This window comes from Lacerta agilis, chromosome 13 (assembly GCF_009819535.1).
Source record: "Lacerta agilis isolate rLacAgi1 chromosome 13, rLacAgi1.pri, whole genome shotgun sequence".
Classification (NCBI taxonomy): Eukaryota; Metazoa; Chordata; class Lepidosauria; order Squamata; family Lacertidae; genus Lacerta; species Lacerta agilis.
In genome coordinates, this window is record NC_046324.1 from 47975901 (window position 1) to 48003339 (window position 27439).

At 46.2% G+C, this 27439-nt stretch overlaps 1 protein-coding gene across 2 annotated transcripts in view; it reads right to left on the reverse strand.

Annotated features, from left to right (window-relative positions):
- The window catches only part of LOC117056372 (lysosomal alpha-glucosidase-like), a 33194-nt gene extending 6697 nt beyond the window's left edge, over positions 1-26497 (reverse strand). The window contains exons 1-14 of one of the 2 annotated variants that reach the window (XM_033166632.1): positions 26381-26497; positions 14344-14875; positions 12527-12672; positions 12074-12239; positions 11107-11203; positions 9128-9247; positions 8204-8322; positions 6947-7078; positions 5748-5858; positions 3813-3926; positions 2972-3056; positions 2636-2753; positions 2331-2464; positions 797-948 (exon numbers count right to left, since the gene is read on the reverse strand). In XM_033166632.1, coding sequence (XP_033022523.1) covers positions 797-948; positions 2331-2464; positions 2636-2753; positions 2972-3056; positions 3813-3926; positions 5748-5858; positions 6947-7078; positions 8204-8322; positions 9128-9247; positions 11107-11203; positions 12074-12239; positions 12527-12672; positions 14344-14865 — 2016 coding nt within the window. In that variant the 5' untranslated portion in view covers positions 14866-14875; positions 26381-26497. Of the gene's footprint in view, positions 1-796; positions 949-2330; positions 2465-2635; positions 2754-2971; positions 3057-3812; positions 3927-5747; positions 5859-6946; positions 7079-8203; positions 8323-9127; positions 9248-11106; positions 11204-12073; positions 12240-12526; positions 12673-14343; positions 14876-18695; positions 18859-26380 lie in introns of those variants that run through there. The other variant, XM_033166633.1, reaches the window with a different exon arrangement.
- Positions 26498-27439: the final 942 nt, after the last annotated feature.

The following is a 27439-nucleotide window of genomic DNA, read 5'->3' on the forward strand; positions in this document are numbered from 1 at the left end:
CAGGGTTCCAATCTCCACTCGGCCATGAAACTCAGTGGGAGACCGGTCACTGCCTTTTGTCCTAACCTACCTCACAAGGTTGTTGTGGGGATTAAATGAGGAACGGGAGAACCAGGTGCGCCACATTGAGGTCCTTGGAGAAAAGGGGTGGGTGCGTTATACATGCAACAAAGAAACAAAAATGGTCCAGATTGTGCAGAAACTTGAACTTTTTTAAAAATTGAACTTTTTTAAAAAATTGAATTAAATAATGTATGTTTACATTTTTGAGACCTGCCCAGGGATCTTATGGTGAAGGGCAGGGAAGAAATCAAATAAATAAGAAAACAAACCCAACAATGATGGGAAGCTGAATTCAGAGCCTTCTTTTGCCCTGCTCTTGAGTTTTGCATCAGGTGCGACCAAACTCTTTGAAAGAAGGGGCAAAATAATGTCAACGGCATAAAGCAAACTGGGTGATTTGGTTACCGGCACTCAAAAGAGGTTCCCTGTTGCATCTCTGCATGAGCTCACGGCTTCCCAATTGGGGAAGCAGACTCAGATCAGAGACTCATGCAGAGTGGCGGAGGAGCACTCTGAGGAAGACAGGCAGCCCTTACTGTCTTACCTGAAAACAAATCGTGCTGCATGTTAGCAAAGTGTGCCTCAAATTTTGGTTTTGAAGAATTTTCATTAACAAAAACGAGAGAAGCAAAAAGTTTTAACTCAAAGGGCGTGCAGGGTGGGGATGCAGTAGCTAATCGGAAGTTTGAGAAACACTTAATGCGAGTCCCCGTCCTGCCCCCAGCAGCTTCACCTTCACATCCTGGGTGTTGTGGTTTCGTGAAAAGGGGTAGAAGGCTCCCAACTGCATCCAGCGAGTGCAAAGCTCCTCCGAGGTGGAGCCCGAGAAGCCGCAGATGTCTGCCCCGACCAACGGGATCCCAAAGAGGCTGAAGCTGAGCACCCCTGAGGATTCAGGCAGGGGGGAAAGGAGTTAATAGTGGCCAGGCTATTACTGACATTAATGCCTGGCTGACTTCTGGATTAGATTATAGCAATGCATTGTTTATGGGGCTGGCCTTGGAGACAGTCCGAAACCCCCTACTGGTACAAAATGCTGCCACCTGCCTATGGACACTAATGCCTGTTTCAGAACAACTTCACTGCTTCCAGTCTTTTTCCAGGTCCAATTGAAGGTGCACGGCTAAACAGGTCTGGAAGGAGCCGGAGCTTGGATTGGTCCATAAAAAACACCCAGTGTTAGTGAAGTTAGCCCTTTATTCAAAGAAACCCAAACAGTGCAGGACTAGCGATCACAGCAATTCTTCCCGGTAGGTCTTGCCCCAAAGAGGCAGTGGTGAGGACTGAAGGTCCCTGCCTACCCACCGCTGCCTAAGTCTCCTCCTCCCCAGGGTTTCCCCCAAGCAATCTGAGACTGAGTTAGCGTGCAAACATTCTTTCCTCTGGTCTTTTCATTTCTCTGCATGTTCTGGGAGACCAGGGGGAAGGGTGAGACTCGCTGGCTTCTTCAGCAGCCTGCCTCATCTCTGTCTCCTGGCTGCCCCACCCCCTCCTCTCCAGGCTCCACTTCTGTCTCTGTAACTACTATCTTCTGTAACTACAAGCCAAAGGCTGCCTTCAGGATCATACTGTGAACTGAATGTAAGTAAACTTCTTATTACTTTAAAGAGAAGACTGTTGTGTCTTTATTGTTTTAAAGGGGAATTTATCAGGAACAATCCAATCTGGACAAGCTAGACTGGATTGCTTAACTCAGGGGTCAGCAAACATTTTCAGCAGGGGGCTGGTCCACTGTCCCTCAAACCTTGTGGGGGCCCGGACTATATTTTGGAAAAAAAAATATGAACAAATTCCTATGCCCCACAAATAACCCAGAGATGCATTTTAAATAAAAGCACACATTCTACTCATGTAAAAACACCAGGCAGGCCCCACAAATAACCCAGAGATGCATTTTAAATAATTCTACTCATGTAAAAACACAGTGATTCCCGGCCCGTCCGCGGGCCGCATTTAGAAGACGATTGGGCCGCATCCGGCCCCCGGGCCTTAGTTTGGGGAACCCTGGCTTAACTCAAGAGATTCAAACAAATCTACCAACTAGCTTCCTGCGATATACAGGGGAATGTACTCTGCTACCAGCTCACTAGCGTGAGTGTGGCAGGATAATGTTGCATCAATATATCCTCTCCTACTATCCACAACATTCCCACAAGAATAGAGTGCTGGACTAGATGGACCATGGGCCTGATCCAACAGCCAGGCTCTCCGTGTGTCTTTCTGGAGAGCTGTGTCCGCAGCTGGAAAAGAAAACCACCTGCACATACCTGGGATGGAGCAGACCATATCCTTCCACTCGCTCCTGTTGTCGCCAAGCCAGTGCCCCGAATACCTGCCCTGGCTGGGGAAGGAGGAGCGGGAGATGACAAAAGGCCGCTTCCCTCGGATCTTGACTAGTGCGCTGAAAAAGGTGGAGAAAAAGGTGACGAGCAAAAATGTTTGCTTGTAAGCAGAGAGCACGGGAAGGGATGCCAGCTAACTTTGCCCCTGGAAACCGGACATGTCTTGTTTGTCTGTCACTGATGCTCTCACGCCCCAGACAAACCCATCCACCAAGGCAATGGAAGCTTACCTAGCAGTAGCCTTGGCTTCCATCAGCCCATAGAGGTTATGGAGGTTGTAGTGCACAGATGAGTTCTGCCTGGAGGAGGCACAGATGGTCTTGGAGGAAAGGGAATTTCCCAGTACGGCTGGTGGAGAAAGAGAACGGCTGGTTAGAGGAAGCACAACACATCGCGTGTGCTTGGCAAACAGGTACGAGCTCCTGTCCGGGGTGGTTGACCCATGGAGAACAATTTCTCTTTCTCTCTCTCTTCCTGTTGCATGCAAACACTGAGGCAGTCACTCAAGAAGGCTATTGTAGGATCATGGGCATGTACAGCAGGATCTAAAGCATCTCCTCTCTTACCGGGCACGTATGGGGGTTTATCCAGCTCCTCCTGGGAACAGCCTGCGGTGGAGCCATCCACAAAGTTCGAAGGTTCATTCATGTCCTAGAGCAGAGAGATTGGGGCCAATTAAAATGTCCCAGTTCACACACTACCCACAGAAATTTAAACTTTCCTCAAGCACAGGTCAATTGCAGACCATGGGAGTCGCCCTGAAGCCAACATGAGCATTTTAAGCGCAACGTTTTTTCGTGTTTCGAAGGCACAGATATCTGTGTTTGTTCCATGTGAATGTAGCCCTAAGGTTATGGCCTGACCATAGGTTGCAAAGCAGTGGTGGGTGACCCCCAGCTCCTTAAACAGGGTTGGGTCAGAAATAAACCATGCTATTTCCCATCCCATCTGCAAAAGTGAAAAATAACTTGGCTTGCTTTTGAGCCAATCTGAATTTGAACTGGAGGCAACCAGCAGCAGCTCTGACCCCCAAGCCTCCCTCCCTCATCTCCCCATAAGCCTCCTTGCCTGCCCCCTGCTCCTTCTCCTCCTCCCCCCTTCCTTCCTTGCCACCCACACCCCCCAACACCTTTTTCCTGCCCCACACGCTCAGCTGCAGCTGCTGACACTCTTAATTTGGGAGGAAACAGGAGCAGGGAAGAGAAAAGAGGCCTCTTACAACCTCCCTCTGGTGCCGCATCCAAGAAGCCCACAGGGGAACTATTGAAACGCCTCTAGGGAGAAATTACATTTCCCAGGATTGACTTAGGGGCGCATTTATTCAGGTATTTATATATATATATATGCCCACTCAACTGTTGCAACTTTTCTGTTTAGAAACCGGGAAAGATTGAAGAAGGAACTTACAATCCAAACGCCATCGAAGGGGACGAGGGAGTGGAATCTGTCCAGGTTTTCCAGCCACCACTGGTGAGTGTTTAGGTTAGAGAAGTCGGGGAAAGCGGTGAGGCCAGGCCAGACCTAGGGGGGTGGGGGACAGGACAACAGCAGAAATCTGATGGGTAAAATTCAGGCAGAGTTGAACCCAATCAACTCTCTGCATGGGGTGCAATAGGTCAGCGCCTTGTCCAGCCCACCAGGCTTACCCGTATTCCTTTTTTAAAAAAATTCATGTTTACCATCTAGGCCAATAGTTGCCACCAGCCTTTCGGTTCCATAAATGTATCCCCAGTGAGAATACCCTATACTGAGAATAGTTCTTTGTACAAGACACTAAGGAAGATAACAAGACTATAAAATTCAAAACAGTAACAGTAAGTTGCACATTTCTTCAAAATCCAGTTTAAATCCAGTGATACCAGCTTTCCAAAGTCTGAGGCTTCATCCGTACTTGCATTTCTGCAATCTTTCTAGGCACACGTCCAGGATTTCCCAGCGTGTGTCTGAGTGGTTTTGTGTGCGTGTGTGTTCCAGTGCTTTCCCCAGGAAAACCAAGGCTTTACTCCTGAATCAGAGCAAATGGCCAACTGCGGAAAGCCTGATTGCCATTTGCTCCAATTTAGCAGTAAAATGCAGGTTTTCCTGGGGAAAGCGCCAGGACAAAAAATTAATGGAGAACTTCTGAAACAACAACGAGATACTAGTTCCGCCCAAGGCATGATGGAAGCATCGGCTGGGAAAAGATAGACGTGACATTTTACAAGGACAGGAAGGAACACCGCGGACAGAATAATTGTCACACACAGGAGGAATAAGGATATAGTTTGAATGCTTCACCTATAAGCTTATAAATCATTTAATGTGTCAAGAGGAATGGATGTTGTTAATATTGTGGTTGTTATATAAGGGATGGTTATTTTGAATGGGATGTAATTGAGAGGGATAAGATCTTGGAACGCAGAAACCAAGTAAATCAGGCATAGGCAACCTTCGGCCCTCCAGATGTTTTGGACTACAATTCCCATCATCCCTGACCACTGGGATAGGAGTTGTAGGCCAAAACATCTGGAGGGCCGAAGGTTGCCTATGCCTGAAGTAAATCATCAAACCGTCAGTTCGAGCATGCGGGAGGCCACCTAAATTATATAATTTGGCATCTGAATGATTGGGATTAGTAATTGTATTGTAATTTGGCATTGTTATAATGAGGCTACCATTGGATTATTGTAATTGAAAATTAATAAAAATTGACAAAATAAATAATTAAAAATTAAACTGCTTGGACACAGAACAGGAAATCCCAATCCTGTGCCTAGAAATGAAAGTGTGGATGAGCCCTGATAGTCTATTAATAATAATAATAATAATAATAATAATAATATACCACCCTTCATCTGAAGATCTCAGGGCAGTTCACTAAATAAACATGCAGGATAGAAGCACAAAATAAATTGTTAAAACAAAACAACCACAACCCCCCCCCCCGCCCACACACATTTAAAAGTCCGTAGAATATTAATCAGGCAAAGGGTTGGTTGAAGAGATGTATAATGAAGGCGCCCGACAAACCTCCCTGGGGAGAGCATTCCACAAATGAGGAGCTGCTGCATAAATGGCCCGTTCTCATGCTGCCACCCTCCAGACATCTCGTGGCCCCCTGCTGCCCCCTTGCCTCTTGGCACCCCCAGGTAATTCCCACCTCCTTTGGGATCCACTAATTAAGCCCGATGAAGAGCTCCAGAAGCTGAAATCTTGCCTAATATTTTGTAACAGTTTGCTCTAATGTGGATTTCCCCTTCCCCCATGGGCCGGTTGCTTTTTTGTACAACTTTTAGAGGAGGTTTGTTTGCTTCTGTATTAAAATTCAAGGGGCGAAACGCCACCCCGCTCCTTCGCTCTCACCTTCCCGATCAGAGGTTTTCCTTGGGTGCTGTTGATGAATATTCCACGCTTCAAGCCTTCATCGTAAGGCCAGTAAGAGCCTGGAGGTTGGGTGCTGCTGATTCCTGCGTCCTGTGGGGGGGGGGGAGCAGAGGTGATCAAGCAGGCAAAGGATCCAGACAGCAGTGAAACCAGCCTTCTGCACCAAATGGATCTTTGGCTACCTGCTTAAAGAAAGGCAGGAAACTCAAATGTTCTACTGGGCTAGAGCAGTGGTTCCCCACTGCCTCCTTGTTTCCATAATGTCACCCCCCGCATTGTCCCTGCCACTGTATGTCTGGTGGGTGGAAGAGCTCTATAGCATGGGAGGAACACACACATCACTAAAAAAAGGCCATTTGTAGGGAGAACAGGGGGCTTTGCTTAAAAGTACTTCTGAGCAAACAGGATTTTGTCCATGGATGAAGGGCAATGCAATTTTTTTAAAAAAATTTTTTTTTATTAACTTTATTGCATCAATACAGAAGAAAAAAGCCCCCACTGAAATAGAAACATTAACTAAAGAAAAATAAAATTTGAAAATTACAGATTGAGTTCTTCCTTAAGTAAAACCTCAAGATACATACAAATAATACAATCCAATATACCTAAATTAAAAATAATACAAAACCAACATAATAACATCCGGTTCAATATTCATATAAATCAATTTCTACTAACCTTTAGCAATACTTCTTTCTTCCGTTCTTCTGTCCATTCTTATCTATTTCTGTTATATATTACCTCCCCCTCCCTCATGGCTTCCACTTGTCATCATCCCAGGAAATCGATCTATCTCTTCTTTTTTACTACTCTGATATTCTTTATAATCCATCTATTCTATTTCCTTCTATCTTTCCTTTTTAACTTTTATTCACAATACGGGCAGTGCAAATTTTTATGGGGAACAGAATGTTATATTTAATGCCACTTGGAACCGCTTTTCCATTCTCCTTCTAGATTGCATTTTGCCTCCACAGCTAAATAAATAAAATACACAGGATTTTGGAAATGCAAAGCTCTAAATAAAGGGGTCCCAGCATAGCAGCAGCCTTTGATGAAAGCTACACCAGGGCAACAGGATGTTACTTACCTTGCTTGAAAAAATTTAAGCTTATCTTGGAATTGCGCATTTATATTACTGGGGTAAGAAAGAAGTGAGAAAAGCACAGAGAGGTTACCAGAATCATCACGTAGCGCTGCCCGTGTTTGTGAAGGTCTTCCACTAACTGGGGGAGAGTGCCAAACTTCTGGGAGTCGATGGTGAAGTCTCGATAGCCATCCATGTAGTCAATATCATTCCACTGGGCGGCCTGCATAAAGAAAGCATAGATATCATAGAATTGTAGAGTTGGAAAGGAATCTGAGGATCATCTAGTCCAACCTCCTGAAATGCAGGAATATGCAGCTGCCCCATGCAGGGATTGGTCCCGGGACACTGGCATTATCAGCACCGTGCTCTGCCCAACAGAGCTACCACTGTTGAGCTAGAAGAAAGAAAGAAAGAAAGAAAGAAAGAAAGAAAGAAAGGTTGGTAGGTTAGAGAGTGTTGGACCAGAACTGCAGAAAGCTACTAACAGCACAATCCTGTCCATGTCCACTCAGAAGTAAGTCCTATTAAATTCAGTCCTTTTAAATTATTCAATCCACTCAGTCCTATTAAATTGAAACAAAATAAAAAATTCTTTCCAGTAGCACCTTAGAGACCAACTAAGTTTGTTCTTGGTATGAGCTTTCGTGTGCATGCACACTTCTTCAGATACACTGAAACAGAAGTCACCAGACCCTTCAGTGTATCTGAAAGAGTGTGCATGCACATGAAAGCTCATACCAAGAACAAACGTAGTTGGTCTCTCAGGTGCTACTGGAAAGAATTTTTTATTTTGTTTTGACTATGGCAGAGCAACACGGCTACCCACCTGTAACTGGAAATATTAAACTGACTTACTATCAAATTAAGTTAAATTAGGATAGCCGCCTTGGCTATTAAACACACTTGGCAACCTTAGGCGATTCGCTCTCTCTCAACCTAACCTACTTCACAAGGGCATTTCGAGGCTAAAGCAGAAGGGAGGGGGGTGTATACTGTCCTAAGAATATAAGACAAGCCTGCAGGAGCAGCTCAGTGGCCCACCTAGTCCAGCATCCTGTTCTTGGCCAACCAGATGCCTGTGGGGAAACCGGCAAGCAGGACCCAAGCCCAAGAGGCACCTTCTCTCCCGTGGTTCCCAGCAACTGGCATTTGAAAGCATTGACAACCATTGGCCTACAATGACCGACAATGGCTCTCTGGGATTTCAGACATGAGTCTTAACCAAGCCCTACTTGGGAGATGCAGGATTTGAACCTGAGACCCTTTGCATGAAAAATACCATGGGCCACACCCCTTACCTAAATCTGCAAGCTTATCATTCTGGAGGGTCCTTGTTGACGTTTACCTGCGGGATCTGAAAATTCCTCATGGCCTTGACGGTCTCCCAGGTCTCGTTGCTTGTTCCATAGCCCCAGCGGCAGAGATGGAAACCCAATCCCCAAAAGGGAGGCATGGCAGGGAAACCTAAAACAAAAATCAGGAAAGCGTTAGGTGTGCTGTCTCCTCTGTCCCAGAGCCACGGTCTTCTTCCTCCTGTGCCTTTTTGACTTGTCCAGGTTGGAGTTTACTCCGTATTTGCAGTTATTTGCATTCCGATTTAATCCACGTAGTCCAGTGTTCTTCAGTCTTGGGTCCCCAGATGTGGGTGGGCTACAACTCCCATCATCTGCAGCAAGCTCAGCCTGGTGGGCAAGCATGATGGGAGTTGTAGTCCACCCACTTCTGGGGACCCATGATGGATGAACACTGTCGTAGTCCACATGACAAGAACCTCAAACAACACCAATCAGTATGATTCAGGTTTACCCAGTGCAGGGATAATCCAATACGTTGGGGGAAATTGAGCTCTGAATCACTACACTTGGGGTCACAGATGATTTATTTCTGTGTTTTGGGGTGGGTGGATTGACTGTCACCTTCTTCTACTCCCCTTTCCACGCCCACTGCTTCCTCAACGCAATCTCGTTTCTTTTTGTAACTATTTCCGGTATGCATGTGCCACTGACCATCCGGACATCACCCCACTTTATCAGTCGTTCTGCCATGCTTCCCCAGTACAACAGCATTGCTTCCACCTGGAGGGGGCGCCCTTGCATTATAGCGTAATGAAAGCAGGGCAAACAGAACCCGGAAGGTTTGTCATGTGAGGAAATTACAGGAGTTCAGCAGGAAGCTGTGGGTTTGGAAACGAAGCAGGGTGCCTACATACTATCAAAAGCACAAAGCACAATAGACAAATGGACATTTGGAGGAGCCTATAGATACTCACCAATCACCTGCTGGTACTGATGGACCACCAAGTTGGGGTCTGGGCCTAGGAAGATGTAGAAATCCAGAATTCCTCCAATGGGTCTCCAGGTGAGGGCGGGTGCGGGCTGCAGCACCACCTCTAGGTGACAGACAGGAGAGAGGAAGACTTAGGGTTTGTCCACAGTTCTGCTTGTGTGGTTTTTCATCTGCCCCACCGCTTTCCCTGGGAAAACCAGTGCTGAATCAAAGCAAATATCAATCCGCAGAAGACCTGATTGACGTTTGTTCCGATTCAGCAGTAAAGCGTGTGTTTTCCCCAGGGAAAGTGGTGGGACAAGCGAAAGTGTGCTCTGTACACATTAGTGCTGTGACTTTTCATTTGTTATTTGTCCTGTTTGATTATTTCCATTGCTTTTAAAAACAAAAAGGGAAAAAAACATTAAAAAAAATTCAGTATTGCTAGGCACTGTGTACAGCTTCAACAGGAAGGCGATGCATAAATATTTAAGCAAATGAATGAATGAATAAAAAGAAGTGTTGAATTCAAATGGGCAGATTGTTGGGCAGAAGGAAGCTGGGAGAAATCCACAAAAATGGGGAGAGTAGAGAAGATCTGTACTTGGAATAATAATAATAATAATAATAATAATAATAATAATAATAATAATAATAATAATTTATTATTTGTACCCCGCCCATCCGACTGGGTCTCCCTGGCCACTCTGGGCGGCCTCCAACAAATATTAAAATACATCAGAATATCACAGGTTAAAAACTTCCCTAAACAGGGCTGCCTTCAGGTATTTTCTAAATGTCAGGTAGTTGTTTATCTCTTTGACCTCTGATGGGAGGGCGTTCCACAGGGCGGCCACCACTACCGAGAAGGCCCTCTGCCTGGTTCCCTGGTATCCAACAAAAACCTTCTTTACTGTAACTGATATTTGAATTTATGGCTTTCAATATCCTTGAACACTCCAGATCTTTTAGAGGCATTAAAAAATATGCTGGAAATTGCTAATCAACTGCTGGAGGTATAAAGGACTGTCAGACTTTGAAAGGCTGGCATCACTGGATCAAGTACATCAATTTTGTTGAATTTTTAAATTGGCTTTTCAATAAATGTGCAATTAAGTTTTTCTGTTTTGAATTTTTATTGTGTTGTTATCTTCCTTAGTGAGTTGTGTGCATAACACTATTATGAAGGGTGGCACTGGGGAAGACATTATGGATCCAAGCTGGCAGTGGCCCAAAAAAAGTTTGGGAGCCACTGCACTAGTTCTTAAGAGTGCTCGGGGACACACCAAGGTCCCTCTTGTCCCTTACTCTTCATGGCTTTGCCAACATGATCTGTGTGTTGGAAGTGCTTGGCCAAAAGTGGAGGGTTGCTTGGGTGCCTGTAGCCCTCTCAGCTGATGCAGGCCACCTGCCTCTCCCTCTCTTTTTCTACTAGCCGCTCTGTGGTATCTATGCAGTCAAAAGGCCAAGCCCCTCGGAGAGAATGTCGGAGACAATAGGCAGCCAAGGAGGGCTGAGAAGCAGCTGGCTGTGAAGGCAAGCAGCCAGCAGCTGCAACGTGCGGTTAAACCGCCCAGCGGTTGCTAAAGAGCCCGCCTCATGGCAGGAAACAGATGGCTCTTGCCTCCGTAAAAAGCCCCTGCTGCATCTCCAAAACTCCATTTTCCTCCGTTACTTCTAAAACACTGACTCAGATTGGCTTCTCGCGCATCTGAAGTCCGTCCGATTACCTGAAAAGCATGTGTCACCCGGAATTTTTTAAAAATACAAACCCCTGAAGACAAACCCACCTTTGACCACCCTCTGACTAGTTATTCAAAAGAAGTGAGCCTACAAACATTTTTCTCTTTGATTCCAGTGAACTCCCTGGTTTTCTTTATTCGTCACCTTCAATCAGATGCACATGAGGCAATGCTCAGAATGTTCAGATTGGTTTAAATATCTAAATTATTTAACCCCAAAAGGTGCCAAGGGGACACGTACCCATTGCGTTGCTGTTCATGAGGAATACCCCATGGGAAGCTCCATCTCTCTCCATGGCAAGGTAAAAGGGGTGGACGCCATAGAGATTGTAGGACTCCTGAAAACAAAATAGAAGTCAAGACTCATTTTCAGCCAGTACTTCATAAGAACGCAAGCAGAGCCCTGCTGGATTGGGGCCAATGGCCCATCCAGTCCAGCCTCCCGTTCTCACAGTGGCTGACCAGATGCCTCTTTGTGGGAAACCTGCAAACAAAACCCAAGAGCCCTCTCCCCTCCTGTAGCTCAGGGTCCTGCCTGCAGATAGCCCAACAGGTGCATCTGGTTGGCCACTGTGAGAACAGGATGCTGGACTAGATGGCCTGATCCAACAGGCTCTTCTTGGGTTTAGAGAGGCAGCCAAACATAGTCCAACATCCTGCTTCCCACAGTGGACAACTGGATGCCTCCAGGAACGCCACAAGGAGGAGATGGGGGGCAATCATTGGATGGACCTCCCTGGGTTTGCCTGGTCACAAACCCGATGGCCATCGACTGTGGCAGCAAGTTCCACAAGTTAGCTATATGTATGGAGCAGAACCTTCTTGCCTCTTCCCTGGGTCACATTTATGGAGGAGTGAGGATTCTGACAGGTGTCGGTGATTACAAACATTGGGCCTTATGGGAACATTGGCTCATGGGGCAAACAGCCGCTTTGGGGGGAGGAGGGAATTTTAAATAGGAAGGCAGCCTGAAGGGGGTAAGGTTAACCCCTCTAACACAACCGAGGTCCTGAATTGAACTGGGGACTCAACAGTTATTAATCAACTTTTAAAAAAAATAAAGCATGGGAGAATCTGATCCACCTTTGCCCATTCAAACATGTAAGGAAACAGGGGAAAAGAAGAGAGAACATTTGACCAGGGAGGGGGCAATAAAGCTACAGCATGACTAAAAATAGTTAAGACCCCCAATCTTGCATAAAAGGTACCGTAGGAGGGACGTCTCGGGCCCAGAAGGTCAGGGTGTTCCACTCCAGACTATGCAAGAAGTTGCTTCGATGTTCTCCCAGTCCATAGATGAATGTGGATGGAAGGACTGTAGAAATCTGCAGGAACTGGTCAGCAAAGAACAAGGGAGCCACTGTTGTGTTCAACCTAAAGAAGGGGGGGGGAGAGAGATGTTAGAAAGGACAGGGGGCGAGAAAAAGGCTGCTTACCTATGTTTCCCCTTGCCAAAAGTGTTTCTAGTCCTCATGGCTGAACAGAGAGAGTAGCTTTAAAATGTGGTGGGATACTAAAATCAAGTCCAAGGGAACTCCTTCCATGAGAGGTCCTGCTTTAGGCCTGTTTCACACACTACTGCATCAGCCTGGAAGTGGGACATGAATTTAAGAAGTTAATAACAAATACATAAATTTAGAGGGGAAGAGACGGATCCTTACAGCACGGTCCCCGAAGATTTCCGCTTCACTATCAACCCAAAGGGCTCCTTGGAGAACTCAATGGCGTACAATGGATTTTCCGCTCTCTTGGTTGCTGGAGGAACATCAAGGGGCACTTCGTATCGAGACTTTGTGGCATCAGTGATCTACAAAGAGGGGACACATAAGACACACCCAGGTAAATGGGAGACGCAAGACACTGAATTGTGCCAAGGGCTCAAGCTGAGGCCAGGATCCTAAAGCCGCATGTGAGAGTGAAAGAAAGTCTTCAATTGCGACCACTTAAGACAACTTCTGCCAACCTGAGGTCTTCCCAATGCCTTGGACCACAATGTCCATCAGCCCTAGTCACCATGGCTGAGCTGAGTAGGCAGACGGGAGCGGCAGTCTATGACAGCCGACATCTAATAAGTTATAAACAGAATGTACAGTACGGTCGCATCTTGTACAGGGGTAACGCAGGGATGGAGTGTATACACAAAAACATGTACACTTGAACCACCCCCTTGGAACTTCCCCACTCCTCCCTCCAGCAAGGCAGAGAGCTTAAAAGCTCTTTCCGCACCAGGAAAACCCGCCTTGTGTACAATTGATATGCACAGTTTCAACCAGCCGGCTTTCAACCGCATAAGGTTGAAATCACACGAGTAAATTGGGTGTTAAGTTGCGGCTGTACTGCATCTATTGTAAAAGTAATGTGCTTGTGTTAATGTATCTATGTTGTTTTAAGATGTGCTGTTAGTCGTTTGGAGTTCTTTGGGTAACGTGCAACTACCAAGTATTTATTACCATTATTATTATTAAATATAATAAGAATGATAATGGTGGTGATGATGATAATAATAAGAAGAAGAAGAATAGCACCAGGTTGATGAAGGCTGACTGAAGACCAGCAGCCTGCTAAATCAGGCACGGTCCGTTAGCTTTTAAAAGCATTTTTCATTGCGCAAAACTAGCATTTCCTGCATGTACAAATCTCCCATTTTCCGCTGCCTCTCTCCCTTCCGAATGCACATCCAGCATGAACATCAGACTAGGGTTTCAGGAAGGTTTTTCCCCCCAGCCCTACCACTAAACAACAACAACAACAACCTGCAGAAGCTGGGGATTGATCCTGGGAACTTGTACATCCCAAGCAGATACTCCACCACTGAGGTATGCCCTTCCTCCTCTTCCCCAAGGCCCCTGCCCTGAAGGGTTCATTGTGCACCAGGACTACCCAGCTGAAAATAGCAGAGCTGATCAGGTTGGGGAGCCAGCGCACCCCCACCCCCATGTTTTGAGAATACAACTCCCAGAATCCCTGCCCATTGGCCATGCTGCAAGGGGCTGGCAGGAGCTGGAGTCCAACAACGGATTCTCCAGCCCTGGAATAGACAGCATGCAGAATGGAACATATCGCTCACGTTGTTGGAGCTAGTGAGAAATCTTTCCCTATTTTCATTTCGGTGCACCCTAAACTACTTGAATATCACTGAATAACGTGATTTATCATTTAATCTAGCACAGGAGCGGTGAACTTGTTGCTCTTCAGAAGTTGTTGGGCTCCAATTCCCATCAGCCCCAGCCATCATGGTCAATGGTCAGGCACAACAGGAGCCTGGCAACATCTGGAGGGCCCCTGGTTGCCCAGCCCTAGTGTACAGAGACTGGCAACTGCTCTCCAGAGTTTGAGAAGCCTTTTCCCTCGGGGGTGCCAGGGACCTTCTGCAAGCAAAATGTGCTCCCTCGTGGGCTGGCAGCCCATTCGCAGCTCAGTAAGATTAAAAGTGGGAAACGACAGATCTGGGAACAATAACCCATAGGAAACGACTCACCTTGACATGCAGCCGGGCATCTGTTTCAAACTCCACGCTGAGCTGCAGCTTCTCAACGTCTCTTGGGTAATAGGTCTTTGCCTTCCTGGTCAGAAAACCTCGCACTCCCAGCTCAGTCTCATTCAGGCTGCCCAAGGTGTAGCTGGGGAAGTCGGGCGGGTAGAAGCACCAGGGTACCCCCCTGGTGCTGCTTGAAGGCCAATCACCATCGACGAAGCAGCATCCCCGGGCCTCGCACAGCTCCTGTGTCACGACTGTGTTTCTCTCCGGGAAACAGTCAAAACGGAGGCTTTCCGGGATGGAGACGCACTTGGCCAGGGGCGGCGTTCCGTGCTGACCCCACCAGATCTGCCCGAGAACCCAGACGGTCACCCCGCTAAGCAGGGCAGCCACAGTCAGGAGGCCCCCACCCAACCACCAAGCGGACAACTTCTGATGACACAGCGGTTTCTCATCAGCAGCCTCTTCTCCGGATTCTGTGATCTGGGGGACGTCTGCTGTCAGCTTCTGATAGGACTTCATTTTCTGCGTGCTGGATGAGGATGGAGAAAGGAAGAAGAAACCCACGGTGACAACATTTCTCTTATTCGCAACCACAGGAACTGAATAAATAAGCACAGTAACTTTGACAATGGACTACTGTGATGCAACATACAAGAGACTGCCTTTGAAGACTATTCAGAAAGTTCACACAGCTCAAAGCTGAACTGTTGACTGGATCAATAAAACTGAGCACATCTTGCCAGTTTTTAAACAGCTTCCCTAACTTCCAGCATCTTTCGCAAGCATGGAAACTGAACACGAGCCTATAAAGCTGTTTAAGATCTTTAATTCCAAATGTGGTTTTGGGGCTTTAAAAGAAGTATGGGAAACCTGTGAACCTCCAAACATTATCAGACTCCAACTCCCATCAGCCCCAGCCAGTGTGGTCAATACACAGGGATGATGGGAGTTGTAGTACAACAAAATTTCTGGAGGAGGACAGGTTCCCTATTCCTGCTATAGTAACTGACACAACGAAAGTAGGAAATAGTAGAGTGCCCCAAGAAGCAGTTTTGGTACGTGTGGTTTTTAACTTGTTCATAAAAGATTTAGAGTTACAGGTGAGAAATGAGGTGGTCACATTCGCTAACAATTAGAGATAAACAACTACCTTACATTCAGAAGACATCTGAAGGCAGCCCTGTTCAGGGAAGTTTTTAATCTGTGACATTTTAATGTATCCTAATATCTGTTGGAAGCCGCCCAGAGTGGCTGGGGAAACCCAGCCAGATGCACAGGGTACAAATAATAAATTATTATTATTATTATTATTATTATTATTATTATTATTATTATTACTAACAATACTAAATTGTTCAGGAAAAAGCTCCAAAGGGACTTTTCCAAACTGAGTGAATGGGTGGTAAAAACATGAATACCATGCAATGTAAACAAATGTAAGGTGCTGCATGTCATGACACCTTTAATATGTTTAATATAATTAATTTCACATGTAAGATCTAAACTGTCAGTGAATGCCATGGCATTTAATTTCACATATAAGATCTGAACCATGTGTCGGCAAACTAAGGCCCAGGGGCCGGATCCGGCCCAATCGCCTTCTAAATCCAGCCTGCCGACGGTCAGGGAATCAGCGTGTTTTTACATGAGTAGAATGTGTCCTTTTATTTAAAATGCATCTCTGGGTTATTTGTGGGGCATAGGAACTTGTTCATATTTTTTTCCAAAATATAGTCCGGCCCCCCACTGAGGGACAGTGGACTGGCCCCCTGCTGAAAAAGTTTGCTGACTCCTGATATAAACTGTCAGTGACTGACCAAGAATGAGATGGGCCGTTGGCCTGCTTTTGCTCTTATGTTAGCATCTCAATATCCTACTTGGTTTTACCAGTCTTGAGGGCGGCAGCTTTAAAAAGCAACATATACACACACGTCAAACAACCTTGCAGTCAACCTGTACTTCCTTATTTTGCTGCGGCTGGGCTCACCTCTCTGGAGAGCTAAAACAAATCCACCTCCCCAACCATACCTCCATGTGTCTCCGCTTGATAATGGTAACAGCAGGAAGGAATAAAGCTTTCTGCCTTGCAACTGTTGGATGGCACTACCGCAAACCTCCTAGAATAAGCTCTTGTATTTGTTTTCAGCAGAATTTTTTTTTTGAGCCTGCTCCCAGGAACACCATGAGCTGGATTCCGTGGCTTATATGCCTGGGCTGCATTCTTAGCTGTGGCCAACAGTAATGCTGTTTGCTTTTTAGAGGCTGAGTTGTTTTTTGTTGCGCAACAATTGTTAATTATTTCTGCCTGCTTTTTTTAAAAAAAGTTTTTATTTGAAACATGTGTTTTTAAATTTTTTTGTGCACTGCCTGGAGACTGACTGGTTTTTAGGAAACAGCAACAAAACTGATGAAGGTGATGATAAGTAAAAGCCTGCATACTAACAGAACAATTTGTAAGTGTCCTTTCTTTGCAACAGAAGCACTATCACTTTAGGGCAGAACTTGCTACCTTTCCCTCAATCAGGGCTCTTGAACACACTCTGTCTCTGTTTTTCAGGCATTCTTCTATCTCTCTCTCTCTCTCACACACACACAACCTTTGATTTACCTGCATTTGATCTCACAGTGGAGAAATAGAAAGCGAAAGTGTTTTCGTGCTTTCCTACTGTGGCAAAAATCCAAAATGATTGTTTTTAAAGCTTTTTTTAGAGGAGGAATTCAAATATGCAGACATCCCAAACCAATCTGATTTAATCAAATAAAACAAACCAATCTGATTTAAACAAACAAAAGAAACATAACATAAATGAACGAGGGTAGGGGGAGCACTGTCTGTCATACCACATAGAAAAGGGTACTGAACAACCTTAAAAGACTGACAGAACTAGTTTACGTCTAAAAAGAGCTGTGTAAGGCTATACTGCTATTGTGAAAGAACAAATAAGAGACCACTTCATTAGATCTATGAATTGTTATTCTCACTTGGCAGATTTTACACAGAATTATAGAGCTCGAAAGGACCCCAAGGGCCATCTAGTCCATCCCTCTGCAATGCGGGAATCACAGCCAAATACCTGACAGATCACCATCCAACCTCTGTTTAAAAACCTCCCATGCAGGTGTCTCCACCACCTTCCGAGGGAGTCTTACCATCAGAAAGTTCTTCCTAGCATTTAGTCAGAATCTCAACACTTTTCTGTTTGGATCCCACCCTCCAAAGCAGCAGAAAAGAAGGTTTCTCCATTTTCCATGTGACATCCCATTAGATTTTTGAAGATGGCTCTCATATCTGCCCTTTATCATCTTGGACCCCCCCCCCTCTGCACACATTCCAGGTTGTCAATATCCTTCTTACACTATTGTGCCCAGAACTGGACAAGGGACTCCAGGTGGCGGTTTGACAATTTCATTGTACACAGGATGTACAATAACAATAAAGGTATTATTATTATTATTGACCATAACTTGTGCACACAAAGAAAAATGTTGCAAACAGCAGGCTGATTTGTAATTGACAGCAGCGCTTCAATAGCCCTGGCTATTACTATCATTACTGGATGGCCAAGCTGGTGACTTCTGTTTCAGTGTATCTGAAGAAGTGTGCATACACACGAAAGCTCATACCAATAACAAACTTAGTTGGTCTCTAAGGTGCTACTGGAAGGAATTTTTTTTATTTTTTATTTTGTTTTGACTATGGCAGACCAACACGGCTACCTACCTGTAACTGGATGGCCATCTGTCACGGATGCCTTAGCTGAGACACCTGCCTTGCAGGGGGTTAGACTAAATGAACCTTGGGTTCCCTTCAAACTCTACAATTCTAAGGTAACGGTATATCTGATGTGGCTTCTAACCCCGCCCCCCCAAACACCAGTCCTTAAAAGTCTCTTCCTCCCCTCCTCTCCACTTCAACAGAAACAAAGCCATTAGGAAACACACGCGCCCTGCCGACAGAGACCACCCAGCTCCATTCACCCGCTTTTCCCGCGCTTCCTTCCCTTGCATGAATGAACATCCTTCAGTGGGCGTGGCTACGCCAAGCACGGCGGGTGGGAGCGAGGAAGGAAGAGCCGGGAGGAAGAGGGAGGGAGAGAGAGGAGCAGGAGCAAGCGGGCGTGGCTTTCGCTCCCTTGCCCCGCCCCAGGCTCGCTGACGTCTGCCGTGTCGAGGCTCGGGTGACAACCCGTCCCCGGAAAACGGGCCGAGCTCCGATTGGCTGGGCGGCTTCGGAGGAGGGGCTTCGGCGCGCGCTTGTTGCTGCCGCTGTTCTCCCTCCCGGCCTCCCCTCCCCTCCCCTCCCTCCCGTCCCCGATGGGGGCGGGGAGGAGAACTTGACTTTCACTCACTCGCGGCACGCGCGCGCCAGGGAGAGGAGGCCAGGGCGAGGCCGCTGCGCTGAGGGGAGGCGAGGCGCGAGCTCGGCCGTCCGTCGCGAGGCCCGTTCGCCAGTTTTCGCCTCACGCTTCGCTGTCCGGCGGGTAGAAGGGGGGTGGGGAAGAGTAGCCGCGGGTGCGCGCGCGCGCTCCCGCCCGCCCCGCGCTCCCGCCCACCTAGTCCAAGGTAAGTTAAGCGAGCGACTGACTGACTGAGTGGCTGACTGGAGTGGCGGCGGCGGCGGCGGCTTTGTTGTTTCGTGAGGGGAAGAAAAACAGAGGCGAATTCGGTTGGACCGCTGAGGGGACGGAGGGAGGTCCGGGATTGGGCCGCGCGCTGGGCCGGCTCGCGCATGCGCCGCCTTGTGGAAGGGAGGGGGAGGGGCCTAGATGGGAGGGGCCAGAGAGAGAGAGAGAAAAGGTTAAAGGGAGGAATTTGCTGAGTCATTGCTGGAGCCCAGCACGTGGTGGCAAAATAAAGTCTGCCACGCCATATGTATGTATGTATGTATGTAGTTCTCTCTCTCTTCTTCCCTGCCCCTGTATGGATCAGAGTTTGTTTTCGGAGGGGCAGCTGGTGGTGGGGCAGGGGAAGCTGGTCCATGAGGGGGTGTGGGGCGCTGCCTGTCAACTTCAACCCACCAGCCCGCCTCGCCCTCACCCCACTTGTTTGCAACTAACCATCACGGGGAGCTCACCCCTCCTCCTCAGAATCATATACTTTTTATCTTGCCCCTTCAACATAGGTTTATGTTCACAGGTGGCTAGCGGATTAGTAACAAACAAACTAAACAGTTTATAATGATGACGAATAAACAAAGCACACATACTAAAGTTGGGATAGCTCGGTCAGTAGAGCATGAGACACTTAATCTCAGGGTTGTGGGTTCGAGACCCTTGTTGGGCAAAAGATTTCTTCCTTGCAGGGGGGTTGGACTAGATGATCCTTGTGGTCCCGTCCAACTCTACAATTACAGTGGAACCCCAGGTTACGCACACCCCGGGTTGCGGACGTTCAAGTTAAGAACACCCGCAACACGGAAGCATTTCCGGAGCATGCACAACCCCCGGATGCGCAGAACGCTTCTGCGCACTTCGCGCATGCGCAGAAGCGCTCAAATCACACTGCAACCGGGTTTTGGGTTTTTTGTGTGCGTTCGGGATACGCACACCCGCATTACGCACGGTGACCCAGAACAGATCGCGTGCGTAACCCGGGGTTCCACTGTATATGATTCTATGCTGCTAATAGGATGCAGGTGGTGCTGTGGGTTAAACCAGTGTTTTTCAACCACTGTTCCGCGGAACACTAGTGTGCCGCGAGATGTTGCCTGGTGTGCCGTGGGAAAAATTGAAAAATTCAAGAGAATTACTTTATATATAGTCAATATAGGCACAGAGTTATTTTTTTTTAACATTTTCTAATGGCGGTGTGCCTTGTGATTTTTTTCATGAAACAAGTGTGCCTTTGCCCAAAAAAGGTTGAAAAACACTGGGTTAAACCACAGAGCCTAGGGCTTGTCAATCAGAAGGTCGGCGGTTCAAATTCCCGCAACGGGGTGAGCTCCCATTGCTCGGTCCCTGCTCCTGCCAACCTAGCAGTTTGAAAGCATGTCAAAGTGCAAGTAGATAAATAGGTACCGCTCTGGCAGGAAGGTAAACAGCATTTCTGTGCACTGCTCTGGTTCGCCAGAAGTGGCTTAGTGATGCTGGCCACATGACCCGGAAGCTGTTTGCGGACAAACGCCGGTTCTCTCAGCCTGTAGAGTGAGATGAGCGCTGCAACCCCAGAGTTGTCCGCAACTGGACCTAATGGTCAGGGGTCCCTTTACCTTTATGCTGCTAATACAGGAAATTCAACCAACAAACTTAAACAGCAGCAATCAGTACAAATAAATGGTAAAATTCAAATGCTCTAAGTTAGTGAATGCTTACATTAGCAGCTTTTAAAAGCCTGGTGGAATTGAAATAACGACTGTAATTTCAATGGAAATACATTTTGTCATGGTAGAGAACTATGTGGCCAGGTGACCTTTCTGCTGCTCAGCTGCTAATGTTAGTGGGCACCTTCAATACTTTCCTTGGTCTTCCTTCTTATGATTCCTTATTTAAATTGTACTTGAATGGGACAGCCCTTCAAATACACGACTGATTCAGATAAAAAGGACTGTCTGTACAGTTGATAGTCACTGTGGCTGTTTTGTGTAAGGCTATTTTGTGCTCACTAAATGTTGCTGCTTTTCAAATGAGCATACGGTAATGTATATAAATGTATTCATTGCACATCAGAGCAGTTCAAGAAGTCAGAAGGCAAGACTTTACCTCTGTTATATTATTCACTGTAATGATATTTCTATTTCGTTTGTCTCCCAACTGCTCTTGAAGAAGCTAAGGATAACATACACACAGCTATGCCCACCCCCTGCTCTGAACCTCCAAATTTTGCAACTACCCTGGTGCTTGTCAAAAGGAGAGTGACAAAAATTGGGAAGGGCCTTGAGACAAGGTCCTGTAAGGAAAGGGTAAAGCAGTTTAGAAAAACAATAATAATTAAATTTGTATACTGCCCTTCATCCAAAGATCAGAGGGCAGTTCACAACATCAAAATGCAAAACAAGAACACACACAATAAAATGTTTAGCCTGTAGAAGATATTATGAAGAGGTAGTCTGACAGCCTTCTTAAGATATTGGAAAGCTGTTAAACAGATTACAGAGCAAAGGATTCGGATGAACTTCTTGACCACACAAGCTGTTTGATAATGGAATAGATGGCTTGCAATGTGGCAGACGTTCTATTACAAGATTTTACACAGAGGCTGGGTGGTCACCTATCGGATGCTGTAGCAGTGACTTTCCTGCACAAGCAGGGGCTTGGACTGGATGACCTTTGACACCCCTTCTGATGCAGATTTTTGGCTTAGAGAATGGTCCAAGGTCATCAGGGAGCTTCCTGGCTTAATGGGGAGCTGACCTTTGCCCACCTAGTCCTACCCTGTCACACTAACTGCTGCACCATGCTATATTTATATACAATATTCTGTATAAAATACAGTGGACGCTCAGGTTGCGAACACGATCTGTGCGGGAGGCACATTTGCAACCCGCAGCATCCGTAACCCTCGGCGCCGCGTCTGGACACACGCAGGTTGTGATTCGGCGCTTCTGCGCATGCACAAAGTGCGATCTAGTGCCTTTGTGCATGCGCGAGGCGCCGAACCCGAAAGTAACCCATTCCGGTACTTCCAGGTTCGGCGTGTTCGTATCCTGCACTGAACGCAACCCCCAGTGAGCACAACCCGAGGTATGACTGTATTTCTTAACTATAACTACCACATTGTAGAACCGCAAAGACAGTCTGTATATATGGTTGTTGCATGCTCTTGATCTCTTAGGTAAAACCACAAATGTCGCACCAGCCCAGATACCGCTTTCACTAACTGCCTACCCCCACATGCTTACGTGAATCATTTTGTGGTTCAGAGACATCATAAAAAGGGGCAAAGGGAGAAACCCTATTATCTTTCAACTTACAGATGTCTCTGTAGACCACATGGAGGTGATACCTAGGTTATTTCAAGCAAATAGTGTAATATATATATGTGTGTGTGCGTGTGTGTGTAAAAGTTTGCGAGAGCAGAGACCTGCCATTTTGCTTTTGCTTATGTTATACCGTAAAGCATTAGATAATTAGTTGTTTTCTGACACATTAAAAGTGGCATGTGAAATGTCTCCCCTCTATTGGCAGGTTGTGAACATCCACAGGTACATGTTTGTAAGCAGTGGCGCACCTGTTTACATTCCATGGCCTTTTGGCCACACAGTTTACAAAAAACTTAGTTTGTTCATAGCCATGTGCCCGTGTGGCAATATTTTATATATGCACCATGTAATCCTATAATTTATACAATGAACTGGATTCTGGTCTATGAAATTACTCTATTTCTGATGTTTAGAGCTGAGCTTATATAGCCAAAAAGACACTGTTCATGCATGGTGTGTGCGGGCACATCACAGCTGACTGGGGTAAACCCCATACCCATCCATCAGAGTCTATGTTTCCTCTTTGGTGGGGTGGCAGAAGGAGCATATCATACAGCAACATTTTGTTGCAGGTGCCACTTGTGCTGCAATTACAGGTAACTCGCAACTTACGTTCATTTCACTTTAAGCACTTGGGTGTGTGAGTGTGTTGTCTGTCTGTCTGTCTGTCTATCTGAGAAAAGACTTTGGCAATCCCACCCGTCATTGCACCCAGTGTGTTTTGACTTTACACAATTTTGGCTTTACGCGTTACCCACAGATTGTAACCCCTGCATAAACTGAAAGTATATTGTTAATCCAAAACCACTTTTTTTGGCTACAGATTAATATGGTTACATTTCTGGATGCCTTTATGTTTGATGAGTGTGTGAGCAGGAATTTATATATTCTTGTTTGCTACTAGTGGAATCCACCCCATGCCCCTGGGTCTAATATTGTTAAAACCAAGGAAACTCCTGGTTTCAGGTCTCACCACAGCCCTCCAATCAATTCAGTTCATCAGTCTCACTTTCAGTAGTCAGGGGAATAACCATACCAACCTGCCTTATGGGAAGGCTGAGAACGGTGAATATGTGAAGGGCTGGGGGAGTTATAGCGGAATTTATTTAGTTCCAGGGGGGCTGTGACATTCACAACTTGCTGCATAGGTTGCGCATGCATGAGCAGTTGTGAGGTGTGGGTAGGTCAGTGTCAAAACTATTCTGGACTTTCTTATAGTAAGTTTAAATGTTGTTTTGTTTTTCACGGATGAATGTGTAATTGCACTTTTGAGAGTAGAATGAGCTCCGGTACTCTGCTTGTGGTTGGGAAAGTTTGGCTGTGGGTTCGAGGAATTTCAACCCTGCTGAATGAGTTGGCAGATTAACTCCTTTTAGGGACTCTGGATATGAGGTGCCTCTGAGTCATTGTGTTCTTTGCACTTTCAGTGGTAGCATGCATGTATCCTGGCCAGCTAACTTCAAATGAGTCCATTCATCAAAATCTAATCTCCATGCATCTTGATGGCATGCACAGCCAGCTTTGGTAGTTTGTGGGAAGCATGCAACAGACACCGGTGGAGGGAAGTCGCTTGAACTGGGTTCTGCAGCAGTGGAATCTATTGCAAAAGAAGAGGGAGTTTTGCTTTCCTCAAATCATTTAATCTCTGCAATCTGTGAACTATTGTGGGCTGCTTTAATTGGTCGTACCTTCTTATGACAGCTCATAGTTGAAATTCTCAACTAGGGAGTGTATCTTAATCATCTGTTCTCACAGGGCCTCCAGAGAGACTTCCAAAAATCACATGGGATTCAAATCAAAAGAATTCAGTGAATACTGGCACAGTGAGGGCCAATATAACTTGCCTACTGGTTAATATTGGTGCAGTATACTGCTTCCTTACTGGTTAGACAATGGATGGGCAGTTAGTGACCTGAGAACTCCTTGCAGGCTCCTCTGCTGATTTCTCCCAAGTCAAGACAGGCTAAGCTCCAGTGTGAGCATAGCCTTTGCCAGAGTTTGCCTCATATGTACTTTTGCTTATGCACCCTGATAGATTAACATGTATAAAATAAGGGGAGAACAAAACCAAAGCATCTGTTGCTGCTCTTGTGGGAGAGAAGGGGATTAAAGAGCCCTTTCCCTGTGTCTTGCTCCTACAGGAAAGCATCCCTATGGAAAGTAAGCATGGCTGGCATTGTAACTTTTGGTCAGGTCAGCTTATGATCCCCATTACAGTTCTGGGAGGGGACTAGCTAGAAAAGCAGCCATTATTTGTCATGGATAGACATGATTAAGCATAGAGTTGTTTTAGGTCCACTAAAGGACTTGAAGAAACCCCTGCAGGAGGCTTTTCAAAGTCTCCTGGGTTTCAAAAATGGTCAGCTTAAGAAATGGAGCTGCTGTTTGAGAATCATAATAGGGTATGTGGAGTAGGGCTTTGTGTATTTTACAACCTGGTGACACCTGTCCAGAATACAGGCTGGAGTATCTTGTATGAGAGGGAGGACAGACTGTCGTGGGGGGTGGGGTGCTCTTTTTAAAAAAAGTTAGGAAAGAAGTAGACGTTTGGGGAGGGAGAAGTTTCTGTGAATTCCACCATCTTTCATTTAGACCAAGGAAAAGGACCCACCAGATGTTGTGCGACAACTCTTGTTATCTATTATCATGGGCAATGCTGGCTGGGACTGATGAGAGTTGCCTTCCTGACGTTTGTGGACATCCACAGGTTCTCCGTCTCTGCTTTAGATAATTGAGTGTCCAATAAGTCTGGCACTCTGCTATGACTAGAAACTTGGCTGTGCGCTTAGCAAGATGGTGGGGAAATGGAAAGCAACCTCTGGGTTGAGAGCACTCCCCTGACAAGAGACAAAAGTCTGTTGTGAAGAGCATCGTTCAAAATTAGGCAGGCACATTTTGCACCTGGCTATCGGTCAGCCTGCCTGACGTCTCCGCCATGTGGAGGTGCACGCCTGGGGATCATTTGATGGTGACTGTTTTCACACACTAGCAACACAGCTGTAGAATTCTACCTATTGCATCTTATCTGCACAATCAGAATGAATTTCAGGAACCAAAAAGTCGTATTGAAAAATATAATTTTCAAGCCATTTGGCCCAAAAATGGCAACTAGGCATTCTGTTTTGGCAACTGTAACCTCAGTTTAAGGCGCTGTTCGGCGCCTAGCTTATATTTCTGAGTTTCTAACACTGGAAGAGGGATGGGAAGGGTTTCTAAAGGCACCCATTGGGTTATCTTGGCCAGCCAAGAGTCTTTCAGCTTCGGCCTCTCCACCTATAAAATGGTGCTACACATGCTTTACTTTACACGTAAGCAGAACCCTGCAGGATCACACTAAGCATCTGTTTAGGCCAGAATCATGCTTCCCATGGCATTTATTTGGATGTACCTCAAGAGCTCACAAGCAGCGCTCAAAGGCAGCAGCCGTCTCCCACTGTTGCCCCTAGCAACTGACATTCAGGGAACGCTACCTCTGAACATGGAGCATCAAAATAACCACTGATAGCTGTTGATTGACGTATCCTTCACGAATGACCAAGGTAACTGCATGAAGCACTTTTAAGCACACACACAAAAAAAGCACAATCTGTGCTAACAATGCCAATTCATTAGACGCTAGAAAAACTCCCCCTCCCCAGTTGTAGAACTGAGATACTGTACTTCCAAATACAAAATAACTTCAAGCATTCGTTTCAAGCAATTCGAGACTTTCTCCTTCCTGTTTTCCAAAGCTGTTCCTCTTCTTTCAAAACTAAGCCAGGGGGAAACTACCTTAGGGGGAACGTCCTAAGAAAAGAGACCTTTGCAAATCAGGAATTAGCTAAGCAAGCAAAAATCCTTATGCCAAGGGCAGGCCATAGAGGACCTCTATTATTTGGCTGCCTCTCACACACGATTCTGCTTCCCTTCAATCTCCTTGCTGGCTTCTTTTTTTTTTTTTTAAGGTTACTGAAAGTAGATAAAGAAGCAGAAAACAGAGTATTCCATCCTCTTAAAGTGGAAAGTTGCGCCTCTTTTTGTGGATGGGATTCTGAGGCCCTCTTGTTTTGACACTCCAGCCCTGCTCAAACCACTAGCCCAGTCAGCCTGATGTGGTTTAGTATTTAATTCATTTACCTTGCTGCTGCTGCACCGGCAAAACTCGCAACTTGCTGGCCTGCTTGCTGTGTTTTCTTCCTTCCGTATACAAGCTGTAATGCAGCGAAGCCTTCCTTGCAGTCACTTCCTAAACATGATGGACACCCGTGTTACCCAATAGCAGCGCACAGTATCAGCAGAGCTGTAGGCAAGGGATAATTAACCCTGTTTTGTACCTACAGAGAGACCAAATGAGCAAGTGGGAAAGGGGGGTTGCTGAAATCTGGACTTCTTCACAGATAAAATTGTTTTGGAACGGATTGCATCAGAAAAGTAAAGAGCTGAGCTGGACTTTGTGAAATGGTTTAGTGGCTTCAGATCATTAACTTAGAAAGGGTCTCGGCAGCAGCGGTATTTCATAAGAGCAACGGTTCTAGAGATTGCATTATTTTCAGTTTTGCAGCCTTGGCTGTGTTGAGAGTTTCAGGGTGGTGGAAGAAACAGCAGCTTCCCCCTCCACTTTATGTAAGCTATAAAAGATTAAGGCCTAGGAAACTGCATTATTAATGCTGTGTGGCAGCACACGCTGATGATATTTGCAGCATCTTCAAATGAACTCTTAGTGTGTTGTATTTCATGCTAGTGAGATTTGCAGTAAGTGATAACTGTTGTCTTGTGCCGCCTGAACTCACTCTCCTGTTCTGCTTGAGCTGTGAGCCTGCAAGGTGCTGACCATCAAACCTGGAGCAGCAGTTGTTGTTCAGCGTCTGGAGAGCTCCTGGGGAAAGGCAGCTGAACTCTTTGGTGGTCAAGCATCTATGTTAAGTGAGGTTGCAAGGGCTTTAAAGCGGCAGTGCTCTGGGTTGCAGCCGCATACGGTGGCCGCAGTATTCCCTCTGCCTTTTCCAGTGGGGACCCCCCAAGAGAGCAAGGTGGTGGGTGAACTGATTCAGACTCATCAGCTGAAAAGCCTGGTATGCACCTCTTGAAAGTATGATTGACAAACTCCCCTTCAAAAAGGTTCCCTTAAACCAGGGGTCAGCAAAGATTTTGCGGCTTGGGCCGGTTCATGGTCCCGCAGACGCCGTGGTGGGCCGG